Source organism: Ailuropoda melanoleuca, chromosome 15, assembly GCF_002007445.2.
Source record: "Ailuropoda melanoleuca isolate Jingjing chromosome 15, ASM200744v2, whole genome shotgun sequence".
NCBI classification, from domain to species: domain Eukaryota; kingdom Metazoa; phylum Chordata; class Mammalia; order Carnivora; family Ursidae; genus Ailuropoda; species Ailuropoda melanoleuca.
This window is the reverse complement of record NC_048232.1, coordinates 69,386,651-69,409,992: the sequence shown is the minus strand read 5'-3', so window position 1 is coordinate 69,409,992 and position 23,342 is coordinate 69,386,651. Positions and strand designations below refer to the sequence as shown.

The window sequence follows — 23,342 nt, the reverse complement described above, 5'->3', positions numbered from 1 at the left end:
TTTTCTTCATATGAAGAAAAAGGAAAGCTTCTGTGAAGTAGACAAATATCAACTTTAAAAAGGAGTTAGAGGGGCACCTGTCTGGCTCAGTAGAGTATGCAACTCTTGATCTCAGGGTCATGAGTTCGAGCCCCACGCTGGGTGTGGAGCTGACTAAATATAAACAAACAAAAAAACCATTAAAAAAAAAAAGAAATTAGAGACCATACACAACTGAAAAAGCAACTTTATTTCATTTTTTGAAAGAATACTTGAATAATATTTTTATATAATTTTGAAATTAAGAACATTCAATAACAATAGCAAGCTTAAATTTCATAAACAACGCAAACATGATTAGGAGATGTGAGTGAATAAACCAAGGTAGAAGTGGAGGTAAAGAAAGAGATGGCAGGAGGTAACACGGAGATTTAGTTCTGAAAGTATAATTCCCTACTGCCCTTTTAAAGGCAAAGCATAGCAATTCTTACACAGCTCTTGCATGGAACATTGTTTCTGCACCTCCTGTTTCCCTTTGCCACTTATCTCTCAGGTCCCAGTTTGACTATCTCCTTTGGAGACAAGTCTTTGCTCACCTCCCAGATTTAATTAGGTGTCCCTGTTATTCACACCAATAGCCTTTACGGCATCTTCTTTCTAACAGTTGTCACATTTGTTAGTGCTTGTTCCACGTCTCTTTTCCTGAATAGAATATAAGCTCCACTATGGCTGTGACCGTATTTGCCTTGTCACTGCTGAACCACCAGCATCTAGCAAACTTCAGGCACATAGAAGGCACTGAGTAGGTGTTGAGTGAATGAAAAGATGAGAAATTCATACTTTCATTGTATCCTCAAGGCTAAGTTTACTTCTCAAAGTACTTTGTGAAGGCAAAACTAAGCTCCATGATATTTCCTATGCCTGCTTTCATGCGATAATAAATGAAATGGTTACAAAAGGAAATAGAGAATGGTGTACTTTTCCTTAATTACTGGCATTATCATTTTCTTGGGTTTTTAAAAAAGATTTATTTATTTGAGAGAGAGTGAGAGAGTGCACATGTGTGTGAGCTGGAGAAGGGGCAGAGAGAGAGGAAAAGAGAGAATCTCAAGCAGACTCTCTGCTGTTCGGGGGAGCCCAATACCAGGCTTGACCTCAAGAACCTGAGATCATGACCTGAGCTAAAACCAAGAGTCAGGCACTTAACTGACTGAGCCACCCAGGAGCCCTGGCATTGTCACTTTCAACTGAAACTCCATGAAGGCAGGGACTATGTTTTTACTCACTACTCTGTTACCTAGAGCAGTACCTGGCATATAGCAAGTTCAATAATACAGATGCACACATATCTCTTATAACAAAAACATTTGGAGAAAATACTGCTAAATATCAATAGAAATCAAGGCAGAAATATTAAAGAGTAATGACCAGGATGCAAAAAGATCACAAATATGTCAAACTTTAATTTGACTTAGTTCTCTGGGAGCTAAAGTGGAAAGTGAAAGTCAATTTCTTAGTTATTACCAGAAAAAGGAATTCTGAGAGGTAGCAGAACTTTCCTAGTATAGTTTGATATCTTTGTAAATGTGGGGCTCAATATAGAATTCACTAAAGTATGGGACAAAGTTTCCAAGAACATTCCTACATATCATACGATAGCTAGATGTCATATGGCTGCTGATAAAAGTCAAGACATGGCATTACAATGCAATTCAGTGAAATCTCTTTGGGTCAAGGGGCAGAATTGGTCAAATGGTAGCCTACTGGTTGCCCAAGGTTAGACTACCTAATGCAATGTTCCTAAAATTCCCTCCTGGAAGATGCTACATGAGGGGAAAAAAAAGCCTGCATTTTTTAGATGCCATTTTAGATGCATATACTTTTTGAGGATTAAATGAGAAAATCCATGTAAAATATCTGGCACATATAAGAGTTTCCAGAAGTTTTAGCCATTATTTCCCATAGAATAATCACCTGAAGGGGGTTTCTCTTACCCAAATCCTCAATATCATTGTACCTTAGTGGACTACTGTGTCCACTTTACCACTGGCCACAGGATCATTAATGCCTTCATACCTAATCAGATCAGACAATCAGTTCTGAATAAACCAAAGCAGGGAATCCACTCTTAAAACTCTAGTCTCCTGGGGCACCTGGGTGGCTCAGTTGGTTAAGTGTCTGCCTTTGGTTCAGGTCATGATCCCAAGGTCCTGGAATCGAGCCCCGCATTGGGTGCCTTGCTCAATGGGAACTTGCTTCTCCCTCTCCCTCTGCCTGCTGCTCCCCCTGCTTGTGCTCTCTCTCTCTCTCTCTCTGTCAAATAAATACATAAAATCTAAAAATAAATAAATAAATAAATAAATAAATAAATAAATAAATAAATAAAATAAAGACTCTAGTCTCCTGCACATGTCCAATAGGGTTTCATTAGGGAAGTAGAACTATTATTAGTGATACGGAATTACAGGATTTTTAAAATAGAAGTTTACCTTATATGATTTTGGGAGCTGGTAAATAAGTTTAGGTAAGGCTGTAGCCCAAAGTTATTGTAAGTTAGTAAGGCCAGCAGTTGGGAAAAAGTGTAAGTGGGAAGTGACAGAGAGATCAAGGACACATTGGAACCCATGAGGACAAATGGAACCCATGAAGACAAACAGGAATTTGCATCTACCTGTCACCTTCTCTAATGTCAATGATGTGGGTGGCCTACAGAAGGATCTGGCACCCTTCGCCATGGAACTACACATGAACCTGGCCCAGCACTAATGGAATTTGCAAATAAGAGATATTGAAACAGATACTGAAGGAAGAATCTTAGTGGCTGCCTTATACCAACAAATTGAGACAGATCAAAGACAAAGGGCGTGAGGTTCGATAGTGCATGGCTACACTGCACCATCCTACAGAGTACATTATTTTACCTCTGTCTTCCAAATATCATGCAAATGTCTTTTGTGGCCACTCCTAAAATGGTACCAGGCAGAGAAAAGAACTTTAGGAAAGTTAGCTCCAGCTTTGTAATGTGACAGTACAAAAATACCATACCTATAATTGTACTTTAATTTATGAAGATATTTAAAATACTTTGGATATAGCTCTCGGCCTTAGCGCCATCTTCTTGGAAACCTCCGCTCCATGAGAGCCAAGTGGAGGAAGAAGCGAATGCGCAGGCTGAAGCCTAAAAGAAGAAAGATGAGGCAGAGGTCCAAGTAAACCGCTAGCTTGTGCACCCATGGAAGCCACAGGAGCAGAAATAAGGAAAGCCAGAGGCTAGGGACGCTGGTACAAATTGTTGGACTGCATGCCTACTTTCTAGAGCTTGATTCACTGCATCTAGAACATCCATTGCCATCTGATCACAATAACCACCTTTAAGAGACCCACTTTGCTCATACCAAAACAGTCCCTTTTGATCCTCTGCCCTGCAACTGTGACTTTCAGGACTAATTCTGTTTTCATTTGTGGTTGAATGTAACATGTGTACAATAAATCATCTCTTTTGCTGTCTTAGCTGAAGAAAAAAGTTCTCTGGATATAAAAATTTATTTTCTAATATTTAGATCTCTGTGATCAACTTTTTTTGCATTATTTCTATAAATATTTTGTCCTAGACAGTTCAAAGATAATTTTATGAAGCTCTTGGTTTAAAAATGAATTGGGGTTTTCTCCTACAAAAAGTAGTATAAAACTTGTCTGTGTTGAAACACACTTGCCATATGCTGGCCCATTCACCCAAATGAGCCAATTCCTTTGAATATTTTTGCGATGTTTTTCAATTATTTGTTCTGCATCCAATTTTACTCCTAACCAAATGGAAGGCATTATTTTCTGGGTAAGGTTTATAAATCAATGGAAAGATTTGAGGTGATGACAGCAATATCAACTCACATGTTATATACAGTATTCTTTTTATTTAAAATAATCCCAAAACATGGTCTCCACACAAACCCCTTCCCTTAATGTTAGAATTAGTTATTCAGAATTAATTGAAAAGAAGTTTGATATTTAATTTTTTAAATCCAATAAATTATTAGTACATTATCAGTAGTATTTTTTATTTAAATTCAATTAACCAATATATAGTACATCATTAGTTTCTGATTCGTGTTCAGCAATTCATCGGTTGCCTATAACACCCAGTGCTCATCACATCATGTGCCCTTCTTAATGCTCATCACCCACTTACCCCATCCCTCCAAGCACCTTCCCTTCAGCAATCCTCAGTTTATTTTCCAGAGTCAAGGGCCTCTCATGGTTTATCTCCTTCTCTGATTTCTTCCCATTCAGTTTTCCCTCCCTTCCCTTATGATCCTCTGTGCTGTTTCTTATATTCCACATATGAGGGAAACCATATGATAATTGTCTTTCTCTGATTGACTTATTACACTTAGCATAATACTTTCTAGTTCCATCCACATCAATGTCAATGGTAGGTATTCATCCTTTCTGATGGCTGAGTAATATTGCATTGTATATATGAACCACATCTTCTCTATCCATTCATCTGTCGATGAACATCTTGGCTCCTTCCACAGTTTGGCTATTGTGGACACTGCTGGTATAAACATTGGGGTGCAGGTGCCCCTTCAGATTACTACACTTGTATCTTTGGGGTAAATACCTAGTAGTGCAATTGCTGGATCATAGGGTAACACTAATTTAACTTCTTGAGGAACTTCCATCCTGTTTTCCAGAGTGGCTATGCCAGCTTGCATTCCCACCAACAGTGTAAGAGGGTTCCCCTTCAATAAATGGTGCTGGGAAAATTGCACAGCCACATGCGGAAGAATGAAACTGGACCATTTCCTTACACCATACACAAAGGTAAACTCAAAATGGATGAAAGACCTAAATGTGAGACAGGAATCTATCAAAATCCTAGAGGAGAACACAGGCAGCAACCTATTTGACCTCGGCCACAGCAACTTCTTGCTAGACACGTCTCCAAAGGCAAAGGAAACAAAAGCAAAAATGAACTACTGGGACTTCATCAAGATAAAAAGCTTCTGCACAACAAAGGAAACTGTTGACGAAACTAAAAGGCAACCAGAATGGGAGAAGATATTTGCAAATGATGTATCAGATAAAGGGCTAGGATCCAAGATCTATAAAGAATTTATCAAACTCAATACCCAAAGAACAAATAATCCAGTCAAGAAATGGGCAGAAGACATGAACAGACATTTCTCCAAAGAAGACATCCAAATGGCCAACAGACACATGAAAAAATGCTTCACATCACTCAGCATCAGGGAAATACAAATCAAAACCACAATGAGATACCACCTTATACCAGTCAGAATGGCTACAATTAACAAGACAGGAAACAACAAATGTTGGTGAGGATGTGGACAAAGGGGAATCCCATTATCAATGGTATTTCTTAATGAGAATCAATATATTATTTAATTTTTTAACACAATTGCCTGACATTATTTAATTTCTTAATTCTCTATATTTCCATTGTTTTCCATATCTCTGATTCCCTCTTTAGTGTAAGCAGCAGCAGGACAACTCAAAATGACCATGATTTGATGTGAGTTCCACTGGTAAAACCAGATCATACATCTCCCAACCACCACCCATTCCCTCCTTCCTCTCAACATCTCCCAACCCTCCCACACAGCTGAACAAGTGTTGTGGAAAACAGCGGAGTAAACATTTAAACTATTAGAAATTAGTGAACATTAAGTCCACTGCTTCTAACCTGCCCTCTTGCCATTTTTCTTCTGGTTTTAATTATAAGGCAGACTGCCCTTAAACATTGGAGAAGCAGGAGAAAAATTGTACTGACTTAAAGAAAATCATCTGATGAAATCATGATTCATTTTATTATGTGGAGGAATGTAAAGTACATACAAATAACTTGTTATTTAATGTAAACCTTCCATTTTAACAATACATCCTCCATGTGTTTCGTTCTACCAATAACTGATGACTAATAAAAATGCGATTCTGGAATAGTTTTCCACTTGCATCATTTGGAGAAAAAAAATGTCTATAAGAGCTTTCTAATTTTTTTTATAAACACAGCACTAATTACACAAATTGATATGACTCTAATATAATGGTTGGCAATCCCTGACTAGCTTATTCTAATTTCCTAACAAAATGTTTATATGGAGACTGTATTATTAATTTCCATTTGCTATCTATTCCACATTCACATAATACTTTCAATAAATCTTCTTCCTAAGTTTCAAGCAGGTGCTTGTAAGTTCCATGTTATAAATGCAATGAAATAATGGAAATATTATTCACCCAAATTAAAGGAGGATGTTTCCTCTTGGAAAACAGTTGGAATGTATTGGGCTATAACTGGACTATAATTCTCAGTTGGCAAGGGGAATCAACTTCTGGATTCAGGAGCCTTTAAACTTTAAACAGAGTATAACAAACACAGCTCTGATTGAAGAGATGAATAAAAGGTTTAGCAAGTGGCTGATGAAATTCTGTGAGAAACAATGTGTCATTCTTCAAATTTTTCAGAGAAAACAATTGGAACCTAGTAATGGGTAGAGTCCTCCACTAGAGTGGAGTGGGAAGTAGAATCCAAATGGTCCATAAAATTCAGGAGTGGACAGAAGACCAGGAGCCTGAGGAGGGAGGGTAGGAAATCAGGAATTCTCTGAAGTTGTGGGCAGGACATTAGTTGTAAAATTAGAGATGATGGAGGGAAGAGTTGGAAACTAGTTTAACCTAATTTTCAAGGGGCAGTTAGGCCAGTTATTTCACTATCGTCTCTTAACTTTAAACCCATTCTCATGTACTCCTGGGATGTTCTGCAAACCACATTACTGCTGCCCCCAGGTCTCCATTAGAGTCTCTGGATAGCAGGCACCTGAGGGAGAGTGCACTTCCTCCAGCTACACTTCTTCAAACTCATATGGCAGTTTGGTAGAGAAGGAGCAGCTGAATCCAGTTTGCAGTTTTTCTAATATGCAGCATTTATTGCTTTCCTTCAGACACATCAACACCAACCAGCTGGTTCCCCCTCCTAAGAGGTCTGGGTCCGTGTCTGAGGTCAGAGATAACAGCATCAGCTCTCTCCTCATAGGCTGAGTTTCAGCTGAGGGGAGAGTGGACCTCCTCTAAGCTATTTGCTGTAATCCTGGCAAATTAGGGCACATCCATGGAATACCAAAAAAAGAAAAAAAAAACCCCAAAAAACAAATAAACAAAAAAACACCTTAGTAATAGTACCATAATAGAGATTCTGAGAATGGGTCTTTCTTGAGATATGAGAGAATCAGAGAGGATTTGCCGATGGGAAGGGTTCCTGTCTGTCCAGGCTGGGCATATCTGGCTGCCTTAGAAGGGACAATTTGATTCCAGCCTCTCATCTTCCTTCCCCTCTCTAAATAATCAGGCCAAGCAAAGAAGCAGTATCCCTCAAAGGGGCTTTAGAATAAATTACCCCTAAATCTGTAGGCTTATGCCTCGTGGGCCAAATCCTACCCGCAGTTTTTACATTTTTAAATAGTTGAAAAAAATCAAAAGAAGAGTATTTTGTGACACATGAAAATTATACAAAATTCAAAATTCAGCATCCATAAAGTTTTATTGGATCACAGCCACGCTCATTCATTTGGATGTTACCTATGGCCACTTTCATGCTATAATAGCAGAGTTGAGTAGCGTGACATAGACTATGTGGTCCACAAAGCTGAAAATGTTATGTGGCCCTTTACAGAAAAAGTTTGCAAGCCCTGCTGTAAGAGAAAGACTAAAGTAGAAGATGCAGTGTAAGGAGGAGACAGATTGGGATTCGCCTTTGGGGAAGATGAGTAAGATGCCAAAAGTGAGTACTGTGTTCTTGTGTCTTCTTAGCTGCCCCTCTGAGAGATTGTGTAATAGGTTTATTAGAATGCTAGCTATTTTCCTCAGAAGAAAATGAAGAGACGGTGAGAATTTATTGGAATTTCAGGGGGTTCCTTTCTGTGAGATAACTAGTTTGAAGTGGAGACCAGACTACATTTCTCAGTGGGCTGTGTGCTGGGTCACCCTTGGGGCACAAAGATTTTCAAAAGAAGTAGCAAGTAGGTGTGGTGGCTCTGAGAGACGAGGGAGTTAGTGATAGAATAAACAAGATGGCGATGGAATGTTGTATGGTGTGAAGATCTTGGGGGAACAGTTATTCTTCCTCATCAAATTTACCTAATGGGGAAGAAATTTCTGCTTATCTTTCCAAGAAGGAGTTGTATTACATTGAACACTTTTTGGTTTTCATTGGAACCCCTTTACCAATGGCTGGGGTTACCGTGCTTTCAAAACAATATACGTTCAGTTGTGGCTTTCTTTCTCTCTTGCCATGCCTGTCTCATGGTTCACTAAAAGGCAGTGGGTTTTCCTCTGCTTCCTACCCCAAGATGGTGAGCATACTTGGATCAGGACCTACCTCAGAATGCTTTCCAAAGGCAGTCTGGAAACCCATCATTCTCTCCAGTCCTTTGACTCCAATGTGAGACAGGCTTTAGCTTGTCTGGGTATATGAAGTCATATTTGTAATCTAACTTTCTTGATAGACAAGTCTCAGGGCGCAATTTACAGAGAGCTAATTCCTAGTCTCATTTTCAGTCTAGTTTTAGTAGTAATCTCCACACTTTGTGGGATATTAGATACTAATTGACCCAGCAGAAGATGGGTGATTCACATTCCATGGCCTTCAACACTCATGACCATAAACTTAGAATGACTGCAAACATCATGATATGTTTGGTGTTTGGATTTCCTCAGGGAGATGATAAGAGGCAGAGTTTGTTCTAGGCATAGGAGACAAACTTAAATGGAGCAAGAACTCGGCTTCTGTTCAGATGTCTAGTATCTTAATATTCTGTAAGCTGGAACTGTTGACTTCTGTCCCACAGCCCATCATAACAGCCCCAGATATGCAGAGCTTGAAATGGAGAAAGTAGATATTTTCCAAACCCACTCCCTTAAATCACAGTATTACCTTATCTTAGCTCAGTTTATGTTATAAGGACAACATCTTCCTCACTGCAAACAGACTTTGGTGATAGTTCTAAGACTGATTTGGATTTATGTTCTTTCATTTATTTTATATTTCCAAAGTCTTTTTTTTTGTGCATGTGTGTGTGTATACAAACACTGTATTGGCTTTGACTCCCCTTTCTAGTTTTAACCCCTAGTCCCTTCTTTTATTAATCGACCCTCAAGAGGACTGACTTGCAATATGTATATTGGAGCAGTAATTCTCAGCTTGTCAAAAAGTATAGAATTAGATCTGTGTATATTAGAATTTAGAGTAAGGGATTCAGAGGTTCTGTAGGAATTATATTATCTACCTCACAGGATACATATCATGTACCTATAGGAAATATAATGCATATTATGATATCATGTACTAGGAATAATACTAGATTCTTTGTCTCTCATTTAATCCTGACTGGTACGTGTGTATATGTACACATATATAAAACATACATACAATAACATACACAATGACATACATACAACATATATAAAAATATGATATATATCATATATATAAAATGAGAAAAAGACTCTAGTATCATTCCTGGACCATAATATGCATTTACTATTATCATCAATACTGTTCATGGAGAATAGTAAAGATAGATTTTTTTTTTAACTTTTAAATATTTTATTTATTTATTTTACTGAGAGAGAGAAGGAGAGAGAGAGCCAGAGAGCACAAGCTGGGGAAACAGCAGAGGTAGCCTGATGCGGGGCTTGATCCCAGGACCCTAAGATTATGACCTGAGCCAAAGGCAGATGCTTAACTCACTTAGCCACTCAGACACCCCAGTAAAGATAGATTTTTATGGAAAAAGTTTATATTTAAAAAACGGAGGATAGTATTTTTTTTTTGTAATTAAAGACAGAATAGAAATTGATCTCAAATCTATCCCCTTACTTGATTTCTAACTTCAATTATGCATATAATTTAATGGACTAAGTCCATATTTCATCATACACATAAAATGTTAAGACTGTAAAGGCCAACGAAGACCATCAGATACAACTTTTGAATTTTATATATGTGCAAATTGAGATGTGGCCTATTTAAATGGTTCCCAAGACTTTCTGGCTTTTTCCACTTATACACAGATGCAAAATATCTTTTCTTTTCTTTTTTTTTTTAGATTTTATTTATTTGACAGAGAGAGATGGTCAGTGAGAGAGGGAACACAAGCAGGGGGAGTGGGAGAGGAAGAAGCAGGCTCCCGGCAGAAGAGCCCGACATGGGGCTCAATCCCAGAACTCCGGGATCACGCCCTGAGCCTAAGGCAGACGCTTAACGGCTGCACCACCCAGGCGCCCCCAGATGCAAAATATCTTGATGAAATCTGGATGTTTAAAAAATATGCATTTTTTTTCCTCTTCAGATTTTTGGAAGAATGTTTTCACTTTTAATTTGTATGTTAGTTTCTATGCATTCAAACTCCTGTCCTCTTTGTTAAGAGGCTATGATGTAAGTAAAAACGAGCATTCAGCGTTGAAATGCTGACTTTGAATATAATAAACCACTAGAATGCATGGAAATGTGGAACTGATTCTTAGAGTTAATCATTACTAATGGTTTTCCCAATGGGGGTTGATTTCTGATAATAACTCACTAGCCTCCCCATCACTACATTAGCCATGATTAAATGTTGCTTGTGAAAACTTGAGGGTGATTTTTTAGCTCTGACCAACTGACTACTTATGGTATATTCTGAGAAAGGTGTGTTTTGCTTGGGTGGTAACATTACGAAAGTGGAAGAAAGCGTTCCCTAGCCATTTTCAAAATGAATTCAATAGCTCTTTACTTTGTTTCTTTAACTGGTTTGCTAGTCTCAGTATGTGAAGGATCATATTGTTAGTACATATAATATCATCTTATCATTAGAACAGATTCTAAAACAAAAACAAACAAAAAGCCACACTAGCTCAAAATCGATTCCCTTCAGTAAACCTCCTATACTTTACTTACTACTTTGAACCATTCAAATGAAATCTCAGAACATTGAATTCCACAAAAAATTTAAAAATATGTTATTTATCTCTGAATGTGTTGTAAGTTTCCCCCAGTTGTTTACTTAAAATCTGTGCCTATAGCAGGCAGCTCTGGATTTGAGTCTTGGTTCAGTTACTTTCTAGCTACATACTGGGCTAATCTGTTTGCTCATCTATAAGGATAAAAATGGTACCTGTCTCATGGAATTGTTATGATGGTTGATATAACATATGGAAAGAATGTGGCATAGTGCCTGGTACATAGCGACCGCTCAGCAATGTATGTGATAATTATTGTCAGCCCATTTTATTTTTTCATGGGGGCAGTAAAGTGTATTGGGAAGAGCATGGGCTCTGCAGAGGGTCAGTTCTGGGGTCCATATCTGTCTGGCCACTTACTGTGTGCAGCATCTTGAGTAATTTAATTAGCCCTTTGAGCCACTATTTCCTCATTTCCAAAATGGAACTCTAGTAATATCCAGTTCACTGGGTTGTCGTGAGGAAAGTGCCTATTATGACCCTTTTCTCACAATTGATATTCAACAAGTTAACATTTGTCGTGTATCCGAGGGCAAGGCAAAGCACAAGGCATCACAATAAGTTTCAAAAGAAAATAAACTCGTGTTCTGTACCACGGGCAAGGAGAGAAAAAACGGAACAAATTCAAGCCAACCATGCACAATGAATTGCTGATGATATATATGCAAATTAAAAGTGGGTCTCTAATCCATGTCCATTTATATTTTTCCCAGTGTGCCTGTGGAGGAATTTTCAATTAGAGCCTTTTCCCTGGTATTTTTAGACGTCAGCAGCTCTCCAAAGCCCAGCTGAAATGTGGGGCTGATTAAAGACTAGAAAAACTGGAACAGTCACAAACTGTACAGTGGCCAGTGCCACAGAAACTAGGATAAAACAAACCTTTCTAACCAAGGGTAGCTTTCCTTCGACTCGCGGAGGTAAGCGGAAGGGCGAAAACGGAGGTCAAGTTGCCTGGACAGAAGCGACCGCAGAAGGGCCCCTTCCCAGCATCACCAGCTTCCCCATCCCCGTCATGGAGGATTTTCCTCAGGCTTCGTGACTGACCCGAGGCGTGGCTGCCGCGCCGGCCTGGCTGACGAGGAGTCACGGCGGGTACAACTCCAGTCCTCACACGGTTAAACCTCTCCCAAGGAGACTGGAGGAGGGAGGGTCCCCGCCCACGAAAACGAAGATAATATCATCCCGGCGCCCCGCCACGGTTGTTCGTTGCGCTCAGGCTCCGGCGAGGACTGTCTCCGCCTCCTCTTCCCGCGACCTCCTTAGTCCTCAGCATCTTCCTCGCGCTCCTTAAAAGAACCCCCTCAAGCCCCACCCGCGGAAACGAGGCCTCGGAAATTCAGGGGAGTGGCTGTGGGGGCTCGTCGCGGCTCCCCGCTCGGCCAGCCCCTCTTCCTAGATATGGTCTGATCCCCATTGTAAAAGCTGCGCCCTGAAGAGGAGGAGAGTGGTGTTCCCGGCTTGGGGCTGCAGGAATCTCTTCGTGCCGACGCTCTTGCATTATTTTAGGGTGGGGTGGGGAGGGCCCTGGATTTTGAGGAGTGGGGGTGGGCGGGGAGGAGGACCGGTGGGGAAAGGACTCTGTGAGGGAGCCGGTGAAAGACTATGGGGAAGGACCAGGAGCTGCTGGAAGCTGCCCGCACTGGAAATGTGGCTCTGGTGGAGAAACTCCTGTCTGGCAGGAAAGGAGGGATCCTGGGCGGTGGATCCGGACCCTTGCCCCTGTCTAATCTGCTAAGGTAAGGACGGGAACCAGCTCTGGGATTGCATACCTCGTTTTGCATTGTGATGGATCCATCCTTCTCCCTATGGTTATTGCATCTGGTGGCTGCCAGCGATTCATTCTTAAATTAGGCAGGAAAACAGACTGTGTGTGTGGAGAGGAGGCATGAGGCTCCCAGATTGATGCCTTAGATTCTTTGAGTAATTTGAAAACAGCCTTCTATCAATGCGTCAGTAGCTACTTTTCTCTGAGCTGTGGTGCAGAACTTGTACATGTACTAGTGTTACTGGAAGAAAATAGGTATTCCACTCGCTTTTCACCATTATTTATTATGTATTTTCAGTGTCGAACCCAGCCTTTTTTTGTCTATTTGAATGAAATTGGTAGAGAAGCTATTGCGTGCATGCAATTACCCTGCAAAAAGCAACAGTCTTTGGTTGCTGCTACCTTCTCTTGCAGAAGGCATTTGCTGTGCTGTGGATTATGTTCCCACAAAATGAAGCGAGCGAACCTTTTGATGAGATGTCACCAGTACAGGGTGTGTGTAAAACTTGATGAGGCAGGCGAGGCAGCCCCAGCAGTACTTCCAGTTACCTGGACATAACAGAATGAAACTTGGTTGTAGGATGACGGATGTCAGGTCGGGATTGGGATAGTGCATAAGGAATATAGTAGAGGCCTTTTAATATGAAGATGTTGCGGGTGAGACTAATATTGCTTGGAGACTCTAAGATGACATTTAAAAAAATGTCAAGGTCTTTATACAGCAGGCAGTACCTTAGAGATAGCTGGGTTGATTTGCATATTTGAAAAACTATGAACATAGAAGTTGAATTGATGGACAAATTAAGAGGGAAGAACCCTGAAGAATATTCATTAGATAAAATGCAAGGGAGAGCTCGTTAGTTTATAAAATTATAGCTGTTCACTTGCCCTAGATATTTTTGGAAGCATCAATCATCATTCATATCTTCACTCTAAAACATCTCTTAAGCAATCCAACTGTTCTTGTAAAAATTTAAAAAATCCATGTGATTTTCTTGGCTTTTAAAAACTCTTTTGTGCCACTCTTGACAAGTGTTTGATGCAGAATGCTGGATGATAGCATTGTGTCCTTTACTCAAGTTTTTATATGTTGTAGTGGTCAGGCAGTGCGGTTAATTACAGTACTGGCTATGAGGGAAAATGAAAACATTTGTATTAGAGTGAAATGAATTTAGTTGGCAAATAGTTGATGGGATTTTAAAAAGCTCCATATGTGATCATCTGGACTTGTTAATAGTGACATTTTATTGGAATGATAGTTCACTTCAGATCAATGAATATGGGACTTTTTTTTGATCTTAGAAGTGATGACTCTTGTGTGTACTCAATTAAGTAATTTTCACTTTAAAATGCAAGTAGACAGTGTGGGTGTATTTCAGATTATAGGCTCTAATAATTGCCCTTAGTCGCAGGTAATTTATATAAAAGCAGTTTATCTGGTTATGGCTTTAAAGTTGCAGATAAAATAAATATGTTTACTAGTCAATTGAATTAATTGTAAGAATGATTATGGCTAGAAACCTATATTCTGAAAGAGTTTTCTAAGTAATCATTTCCTTTGGAAAAACACTAAGGAAGTCTTTGAGAACAGTGAGAACTTCACTTAATTTTATTGAGATAAATGGTATTTAAAAAGCCTATCTTTGTGGTAGAACTTAAAGGTAAACATCTTTTAAATACTTTCTCAGTTGTGCCATGTAAAAGAAAAGAATAGATGGCAAATTTTAGAAATTAAATAAAATAAAATTTCGAAATTGTGACCCACAACATTTCTTGAATAAGAGGTCTCCCTTTTTCAGGTTTTGTCAGAGTAAGAGTGGTAGCTCTATAACAGAAATGTGCCTAGAAAACAAAACTAAAAAACATATGTTCATTGGAGTAGTTTGAAACAAGTTGTAAAAGTCAAAGTCAAAACCAGTAACTTTTAAACTTGAATCTGTCTCATACTGAATAAACAACTAAAGCAATGTCTTTGAAGAAAATGAGGGTTGAAATTGTATTCTTTGGGTGATCCTTTGCATAAAATGAAATTCCTAAGAAGGCACATTTAATTTAGTTGTTACTTTATTTCACAAATGATTGTCATCAGAAATTTATTTACAGAATGATGGAAAATGTGACCCCTTTCTCTTCAAACATAATGACACCTCAACATTTTTAAATACTTTGGAATGAATTGCAGAAAAGATTTGCCGCTACATCCTCCCTGTCTTTATTACTTGTGTTGTATAATAATCGTGTCAGATCCTGTGCTAAACGCTTATGTATATCATCTCATTCAATTCTTCTATCAGCTTTAAGTGGCCGAGCCTCAGTTCACCGAAGTGCTGAAGAGTTAGGAAGATTAGGGACTTGCCCAAGGTCACTTAATTAGTAATGGCAAAGATTTGAAGTTATGTGATTTAAATTTGCTTTTCCACATCTTAAGTCTTATTCACTGAATCTGTTTGATACACGAAAATTTAAGATACATGGCTCAGTCTAACCTGAATTCTTTTTTTGCTATGAATAATTTAACTTAAAAATCCTTAATTTTTTCCTAATTACAAAAAAAAATCTCATGACTGCCCTTTGAGGGATTGCTAGATAAGAACTTTTCTGAAGATGCTTTTGATGACATATTGCTTAGTAAGTGAGTAGTAGCTACCTGATGGGGAATCAGGTATCCTTGGGTGACACTGCATTTCAGCAAAAGTAAGAATGACCTTCAATAAATATAAAAATCTCTCTAAGCCTCACTGACCTCTTCTATAAAATGGGAGTAGTAATAGTACCTATCTTACAGTTGTGAGAATTAAGTGAAATAGAAAGAAATGAATGCAAAGTATTTAGCACATTGGTGTTTATCATTAGTGTTATTATTTCTCATGCAGCTTTAAAACACTTGACTCATTTCCTAAGGTCTTGATTACTAAAGATTTGTTTCATTTTGGACATGGAATAAATTTCTTTAGTAAAATTTCCATTAGAATTACAAAATGTGCAAATAAAACGGGGCCTTTTATTCAACTTCTTACCTAGAGGAATTACCTGTAACATCCTTTACCAGTTAATTATTCTAGCCTTGTAAAAGCCTTAAATGACTAGATCCATTCCATTTTTTTTGACAGCTCTAATTATTAAAAAATTATCCTTATATTGAGTTGAAATCTTCTGAAATCCTCCTGTCTGTAATTTCCAGCAGCTGGTACTAGTTGGCAATGGAGTAGGTGAAGTTCTATTTTCATGCTTTTCACTATTTTTACTTCTTTGCATATTCTCAAATTCTACAATGACTCTTGTAAAGGTGGTGAGCAGAAATGAACAAAATGCATCAAATATCAGTTGAACCGAGTAAATATACTGGGACTTGATACACTGTTGAATTAAAAAAAAAACACAACAGGTTACAAAACAGCATTTGTTGTATGATCCTATTTTTTTTTTAAGAAAAAATAAGTGTGTGTAAAAATTTATAATGTGCATTAAGAAGTCCGGAATGATAAACACCAAAATGTAAAAAAGTAGTATTCATCTTTGAGTGGTAGAACTGTGGGTGATCTTTATTTTCTTTTTGCTTATCTTCATTTTTCAGTATTCTAAAATGAACATGTATTATGTAATCAAAATAGCAGCTATTTAAAACATCATACAATGAAATTATTATCCCTTTATTATTGATTTAAGACATACTTTAATACAGGTTAGTTTTACTGAGGTATATGATGACATTGGCTCACAGTGAGCGGATACTCAAAGCTTCCAGGTATTTTTTTCAATGACTTGTTAAGCAGTGGTTCCCCTGTCATACTTGTAAAAGTGTTGATTGAACTTAAATTATTCCTATTACATTTAATATTCTTTGTTTTAACCTATATTTATAATCTATCTAGATCTTTTTGATTCTTGATTCTACCAGCATATTAACTTTTCTCCTCTGCATCATCTGTAGACTTAAGCATATTTTCTATAATTGGAATTCAACCATGCTGATATATCCCTAAAGAACCTTTCTCTAGCTTACTATAAATTTAAAAGTAGCAAACTTTATACATGGTATTTCTACCAGCATTGAAGCCACTTAATAGAACTCTTATTCAGCTACTTCTAATATACCTGTGAGAATATTATGAGGTATTTTATCCATTGCCCTTCTGAATTCATGCTGTGTCCTGTTTATAGCATTCCTTTGATCTATCTTTAGTATTAAGTCTATAAATTCCACCCAAATCAGGCTACTTTATTATAGCTTGTTTACAGTAGTGAACCATTGATGATGGCTAGTACTGTTGCAAATTCCTTCTTCCCCCTTGTACCTAATTCTTCTGGGTCTGAATACTTAGACTCATTTAAAATGTCTGTTGTGACCTCTGTCTTTTTGAAATTTCATTAATCTCCCAACATTATTTGTTTATACTTTTTGGTTTGAAAATGATTCTCACTAGGGGTGATAGAAGCAAAACAGAAGTTGGGAAGAATCAGATTCTTGGCATTGTTAGATGTCACAGGAAATCCTCTTGTGGTATAAAACCATCCACACTTTTAGTTATTCTGTCAGAGCTTCAGGTTACATTATCTGTTATAGAAGTGAACTTTTTATACCTCTCTTCTTTTTTTCAAACTTAATTGAAAGGGACATTAACATTTTCCCAGGTAAATATTTTTTGTGTTTGTTCTTAGTTATACCTCTCTCTCATCCACCCCTTTTGTCTTTAAAGAAATCTGAGCTCCTTAGAGCTCATAGGAGTACTCAAATTGAATTACTCCTTCCTTTTCTCCCTCCATGTTATATGTGAAGTTTCATTTTATTTAACATCTTTCATGACATAGCTGCAAAACTTTTTAAGGTGTCTTCCTTTGACACAACTACCTTTTAATCTAAACAAAAATAATTCCTATTTAGAAAGTATATTGAATCATTTCTTTCTTAGTCTAGATTAAGAATTATTTGTATTTTAATAAAGCAGTAAAAAATTCTCTGTCTTAAATTTACTTGAGTTTCTTAATGACTCAGAGGATCACATATAAAGCCTATTTAGTCAACTCTTGTTGAACATAAAGAATCCAGTTCTCAAGACCCCCATGTGAAAAAGTAGATCTGTAAAAAGTAGGGGAAAATAGTCTCTAGTCACCAAAGACATATAAACCAGAGAGTTTACAAATTTTTCAGATTTAGGATTCAGTTCATGAAGTTTTTGGTGATGGGTACAAGGAGATAAGAGGTAACTCGAAAGTGGTGTAATTTTCACAACTATATGGGCAATTGTTATTGGGACTCTGATAAGGTACTCACTTTCAGGGAAACTGCATTGGTTAAATGGAATAAATCACAAATACAGCAGTTAAACTGCATGAAAATGTTATATCTATAAAAATAGTCAAGTTGCAAGTGGGTTATCTATTTTAGATAGTAATGATGTTTGAAGCGGTGATTGCACCATTATGTTCAGGGAGCTGTGTCTGCCAGAGTGAACAGTGCCAGCTGCATGATGGGGAGTGAAAAGAGAGGAGAGGGAATTTTGTTATTGACCTCTTTCTCTACTAAACTAGGTTTTCAGCTCCCTCTTCAAAACAGTGAGACTGATGTGTAGCAGGTAATTAGGACAACCAGCCAGTGACTTCTACTCACCCTGTCTATTCTTACATTGACTAATTCCTAGTGTATCTCAGTGGTTTCTTATAGTTGATGGAAGGGTAGAACAGATCTTCACTGACATTAATGCAGAAGCTTACAATATTCAGCATTGCCTCTATTGACTTTAGCAACTTAACCTCTCAGGTGACAGTAAACACAATTTGATTTGTTCAGTTGTATACTGAAATGATTTATTTAATTATGTATTTGATGTAATTTTGGGAAATTCTTTCAAGGAGCCTATTATAGAAAATTCATCCTGGGTATTTAACTAGAAATGGGAGCTGACTATAATTCAAATCAAGGGTTAGAAAAAACTAATTTTAACCTACAGAACCTGAAATTATTTAACATTTATTGCATTTTAGTGTGTCTTTGGTTCCATTTTGAACATATTGCAGCATAGCTTTAATTAATTAAAATATGATGAGTTTTGATTATTCATCATAGAATATTTTATATTTTAAAAAGCAGGAATTTACACAGAAGACTCATATGTGTTTCATTTCTTTCTCATGTATGTGATGACATGGTCAGGTACACCATATGGCAGGCAGAGGCACAATGCCAGTTGAAAACTCAGTGAATTTTCCTCTGTAACACAGATCTAGGAATTCAGACAAGGCAAGAAACAACAATTGTTGGAGAGGATGTGGAGAAAGGGGATCCCTCCTACATTGTTGGTGGGAATGCAAGTTGGTACAGCCACTCTGGAAAACAGTGTGGAGGTCCCTTAAAAAGTTAAAAATTGAACTACCCTATGACCCAGCCATTGCACTACTGGGTGTTTACCCCAAAGATACAGACGTAGTAAAGAGAAGGGCCATATGCACCCCAATGTTCATAGCTGCATTGTCCACAATAGCCAAATCATGGAAGGAGCCGAGATGCCCTTCAACAGATGACTGGATTAAGAAGCTGTGGTCCATATATACAATGGAATATTACTCAGCTATCAGAAAGAACGAATTCTCAACATTTGCTGCAACATGGACGGCACTGGAGGAGATAATGCTAAGTGAAATAAGTCAAGCAGAGAAAGACAATTATCATATGATTTCTCTCATCTATGGAACATAAGAACTAGGAGGATCGGTAGGGGAAGAAAGGGATAAAGAAAAGGGGGGTAATCAGAAGGGGGAATGAAACATGAGAGACTATGGACTATGAGAAACAAACTGAAGACTTCAGAGGGGAGGGGGTGGGGGAATGGGATAGACTGGTGATGGGTAGTAAGGAGGGCACGTATTGCATGGTGCACTGGGTGTTATACGCAACTAATGAAGCATCAAACTTTACATCGGAATCTGGGGATGTACTATATGGTGATTAACATAATAAAATAAAATAAAATTTAAAAAAAAAAAGAAATAGGAATTCTGCTTAGAGTCCAGTTTTCTTCCTTTGCATCTGTAGGACAGGAAGTGAATTCTATGTTTGTGTTAAACCTGGTTATGGCATGAAATGACTTTTGAGGGTGGATTAGAATATATGGTCAAGGGATGAATATTGTTTTTGTCAGTCTCTTCTGCAGTCTCCAAAGAGTGTTCATCTCTGAATCTATTTCTTAGAGATAGTTCTTCCTTATTTAACAGTGTGTCTTCATGATTCTGTCTGTAAAATGGAACTTTGATTCAGTTGCTGTGTAGAGTTATTTGGGTTCTATTGTCTTGTGAGAGCAGCTTTATTGAAAGTGGCTAATTACTTCTGGTTAAGTGAACTGAGACAGTTGGCCTATACTTGTCACCATTCTTTGATCAAATTGAATCAAATCTTGACTAATAGATGTGGGCATAAGCAACCAACCTCATTTCTCGCAGCCTGCTTGATATTTCTGTTCCCCACACCACATTTCCTTTAACCCTTCCTACCCAGATCTCTTTTTCTACAAAGAAAGCCTCTTGTCTGGGGCGCCTGGGTGGCACAGTGGTTAAGCGTCTGCCTTCGGCTCAGGGCGTGATCCCGGCGTTATGGGATCGAGCCCCACGTCAGGCTTCTCTGCTATGAGCCTGCTTCTTCCTCTCCCTCTCCCCCTGCTTGTGTTCCCTCTCTCGCTGGCTGTCTCTATCTCTGTCAAATAAATAATTAAAAAAANAAAAAAAAAAAAAAAAAAGAAAGCCTCTTGTCCATTTTAATTACTAGAAGTTCAGCCTGGCTGTAGTTTTTTGCCAACTGTCCCACTCCTGAGGGGAAACTGATTTTGTGTGAGGAGTAGAATTGGGATGGGGTGTGCAGTGAGACATAGATTAAGAAGAACAAATATTGGAACTTTAGAATGAAAGAGTTTACAGAGTTTGCTTTCCTCATGTTGCTAGTTTCCTGCCTACTTCAGGGTTAATTTCTCCTCTAACCTCCTGGACTCAGTGCTCTTGTATCTTACCTGTCTTTATCCCACCTCCAAACACTATTTGTGGGAGTCCCAGTGTGATTGATTGGGAGAGGCTTTTAGGAAGAGGAAACTATTTTAGTATTTTCATTTAAAGAGCAAACAAAACTTTAGGCCCAAGTAGTAATGCTTTGGAGCTCTTGTTAGCAGAGCTGATGGAGAGAATTTTGCTAGATTCGCAAGAGGGGTTGGTTAAAGGTGGTCATTTATTCCTCCTTCTTATAAGGTTGATGCTGTTGAAAGAGAAAGGGATTTGACTGAAGACATAAGAAATGGGATGGCATAGGGCTGGTGCTGGAAAAGCCTTTTCTTTTTGCTATATATTTAGTCCCTAAAACTTTTTATCGATATCTGTTCTAGTAACACATCCATCTTAGATATCAGCTTGTGGTATGTTGTTTGCCTTTTTCCAGAAGTTATTCCTTAGATGTACATATTTATTATATAATCACAGATAATAAGTGTATGGAATAGAATTGTATAAGAGCTTTGACATCTAATGTGGTTTGAGATTCAAATTCTTTTAAATGCATTTTCTTGTTATTTAAAACTTCAGTATCCATAAATGTATGTTTTACTGTACAGGGAAAACATTTGAAGTTATGACCCCTGGATCCTAATTTCATTCTTCCACATTAAAGTTTTCTTTTCTTTTTTTTTCTTTTCTTTGTTTGTCCTAAATTACTATTTAGCCACTTTGAGTCCTTGTTTGGTACCTCTAGTTACTAATCTGCATTTTAAATGTTTTATGTATCATATAAATATGCTAAATATAGTATCTTATGTTTTAAGTATACTAAAAAACTGTTATATTTACTTACAGAATTATCCCTGTTTTGTATAGCTATTTTACTGTTAGTATGGGACATGGGAGTGAGTGGGAGTGTGTTTGGGGGCAGCAGGAATTATGCAGAGATGTTGTTTGGCATGGTAAATTCTAGCAGTGGGGTACTCTAGGACAGAGTTGTTTCCTGTTTATTTGCTTTGGCTAGTGACCAGAGTGATCTGTCACTCTGAAGTTTGATAGAAGCTTTGAAGACATAATCAGAGAAGGTGAAGAATTATGAATAATGGTTAAAGTATTCATATAAGTTTTTTCACTGCTGTTATGCTATATATTAGGTTATATTTAGACCAAATCTTATTAATCAATGAACCAACCACTCTCCAACTAACCCAACAAGTCAGTCAGGATTTCATAGGGAACTGACATCCAAGAAAAATGATAACAAAGAATGATCTCTCATTATTTTCATAAATATTTATTGAGTACCTTGTGGATTCTAAAATTGACTGAGATCATCTCTACCTAACCCCAGGTGTTTGTAGAATAATGGAACAAATGTGTCAACAAAGAGTTAAAGTACAGTGTGATATTTACTGTAATAGAAGTACCAAATAATGCAACAGGAATGTGAAGAGCAAGAAGAAGGTTCTCTTAATTCTATCTGGGAGAAGTAGTCAAGGGAAACTTCAGAGAAGAGGTGATTCTTGAATTTTATTGGATGAATGGTAGTTTGCCAGGCTGACCATTTGAGGGAAGGGCTTTTCTGGAGAAGGAATAATATATTCAATAATAGTATATGAAAATGTAGGATATAATTTGGAGGATTATAAGTAGTTTGGTATAGAGCATGGGTAATCTGGAGATTGAAGGACTTTTGTGCTACCCTAAGGAGTTTTAACTTAATCCTGAAGGGCATGGTGATCCATTGCCTTTTTTTCCCCTCCAATTTTGGATATGTTACTTATTCATTAACGATGATAACATGACTCTGTTCCAAATAATTAGGTAAAAGATGAAAAAAAATCACCCCTAATTCTATTACTAAGACCCATTTTTTTCTCTGTATGTTTACTATAGTTGTTATTAGGTAAAGCATACATTTCGGATCCTGAATTTTCTGCTTAATAGTGTATCATAAACTTTTTCAGTGTTATTATAAAGCTTCATAATCATAATTTTTTAAAAAAAATTTATTTATTTGACAGAGAGAGAGACAGCCAGTGAGAGAGGGAACACAAGCAGGGGAAGTGGGAGAGGAAGAAGCAGGCTCCCAGCAGGGAGCCTGATGTGGGGCTCGATCCCAAGGTCCTGGGATCACGCCCTGAGCCGCAGAGGCTTAACGACTGAGCCACCCAGGCGTCCTATAATCATAATTTTAATGGCATCATTAAAATATCCCATTTAAGGGCACCTGGGTGGCTTAGTTGGTTAAGTGTCTGCCTNCGATCCCAAGGTCCTGGGATCACGCCCTGAGCCGCAGAGGCTTAACGACTGAGCCACCCAGGCGTCCTATAATCATAATTTTAATGGCATCATTAAAATATCCCATTTAAGGGCACCTGGGTGGCTTAGTTGGTTAAGTGTCTGCCTTCCGGCTCGGGTCATGATCTCAGGGTCCTGGGATCAATTCCTGCATTGGGCTCCTGCTCAGCAGGGAGTCTGCTTGTCCCTCTCCCTCTGCTTCTCACCCTTGCTTATGTTCTCTCTCTCTCAAATAAATAAATAAAATCTTAAAAAAATCCCATTTAATACAGAATTTTCATAGACCTCCTATATCAAAATCAACCCTGTG

General features: G+C 37.9%; 1 protein-coding gene across 11 annotated transcripts in view; it reads left to right on the top strand.

Moving 5' to 3' along the window:
• Positions 1 to 12,194: 12,194 nt before the first annotated feature.
• The window catches only part of ANKS1B (ankyrin repeat and sterile alpha motif domain containing 1B), a 1,024,648-nt gene continuing 1,013,500 nt past the window's right edge, over positions 12,195 to 23,342 (top strand). For all 11 annotated transcript variants that reach the window (XM_034644189.1, XM_034644186.1, XM_034644187.1 and 8 more), the window contains exon 1: positions 12,195 to 12,734. In XM_034644189.1, the coding sequence (XP_034500080.1) occupies positions 12,601 to 12,734 (134 nt within the window). In that variant the 5' untranslated portion in view covers positions 12,195 to 12,600. The remainder of the gene's footprint in view (positions 12,735 to 23,342) is intronic.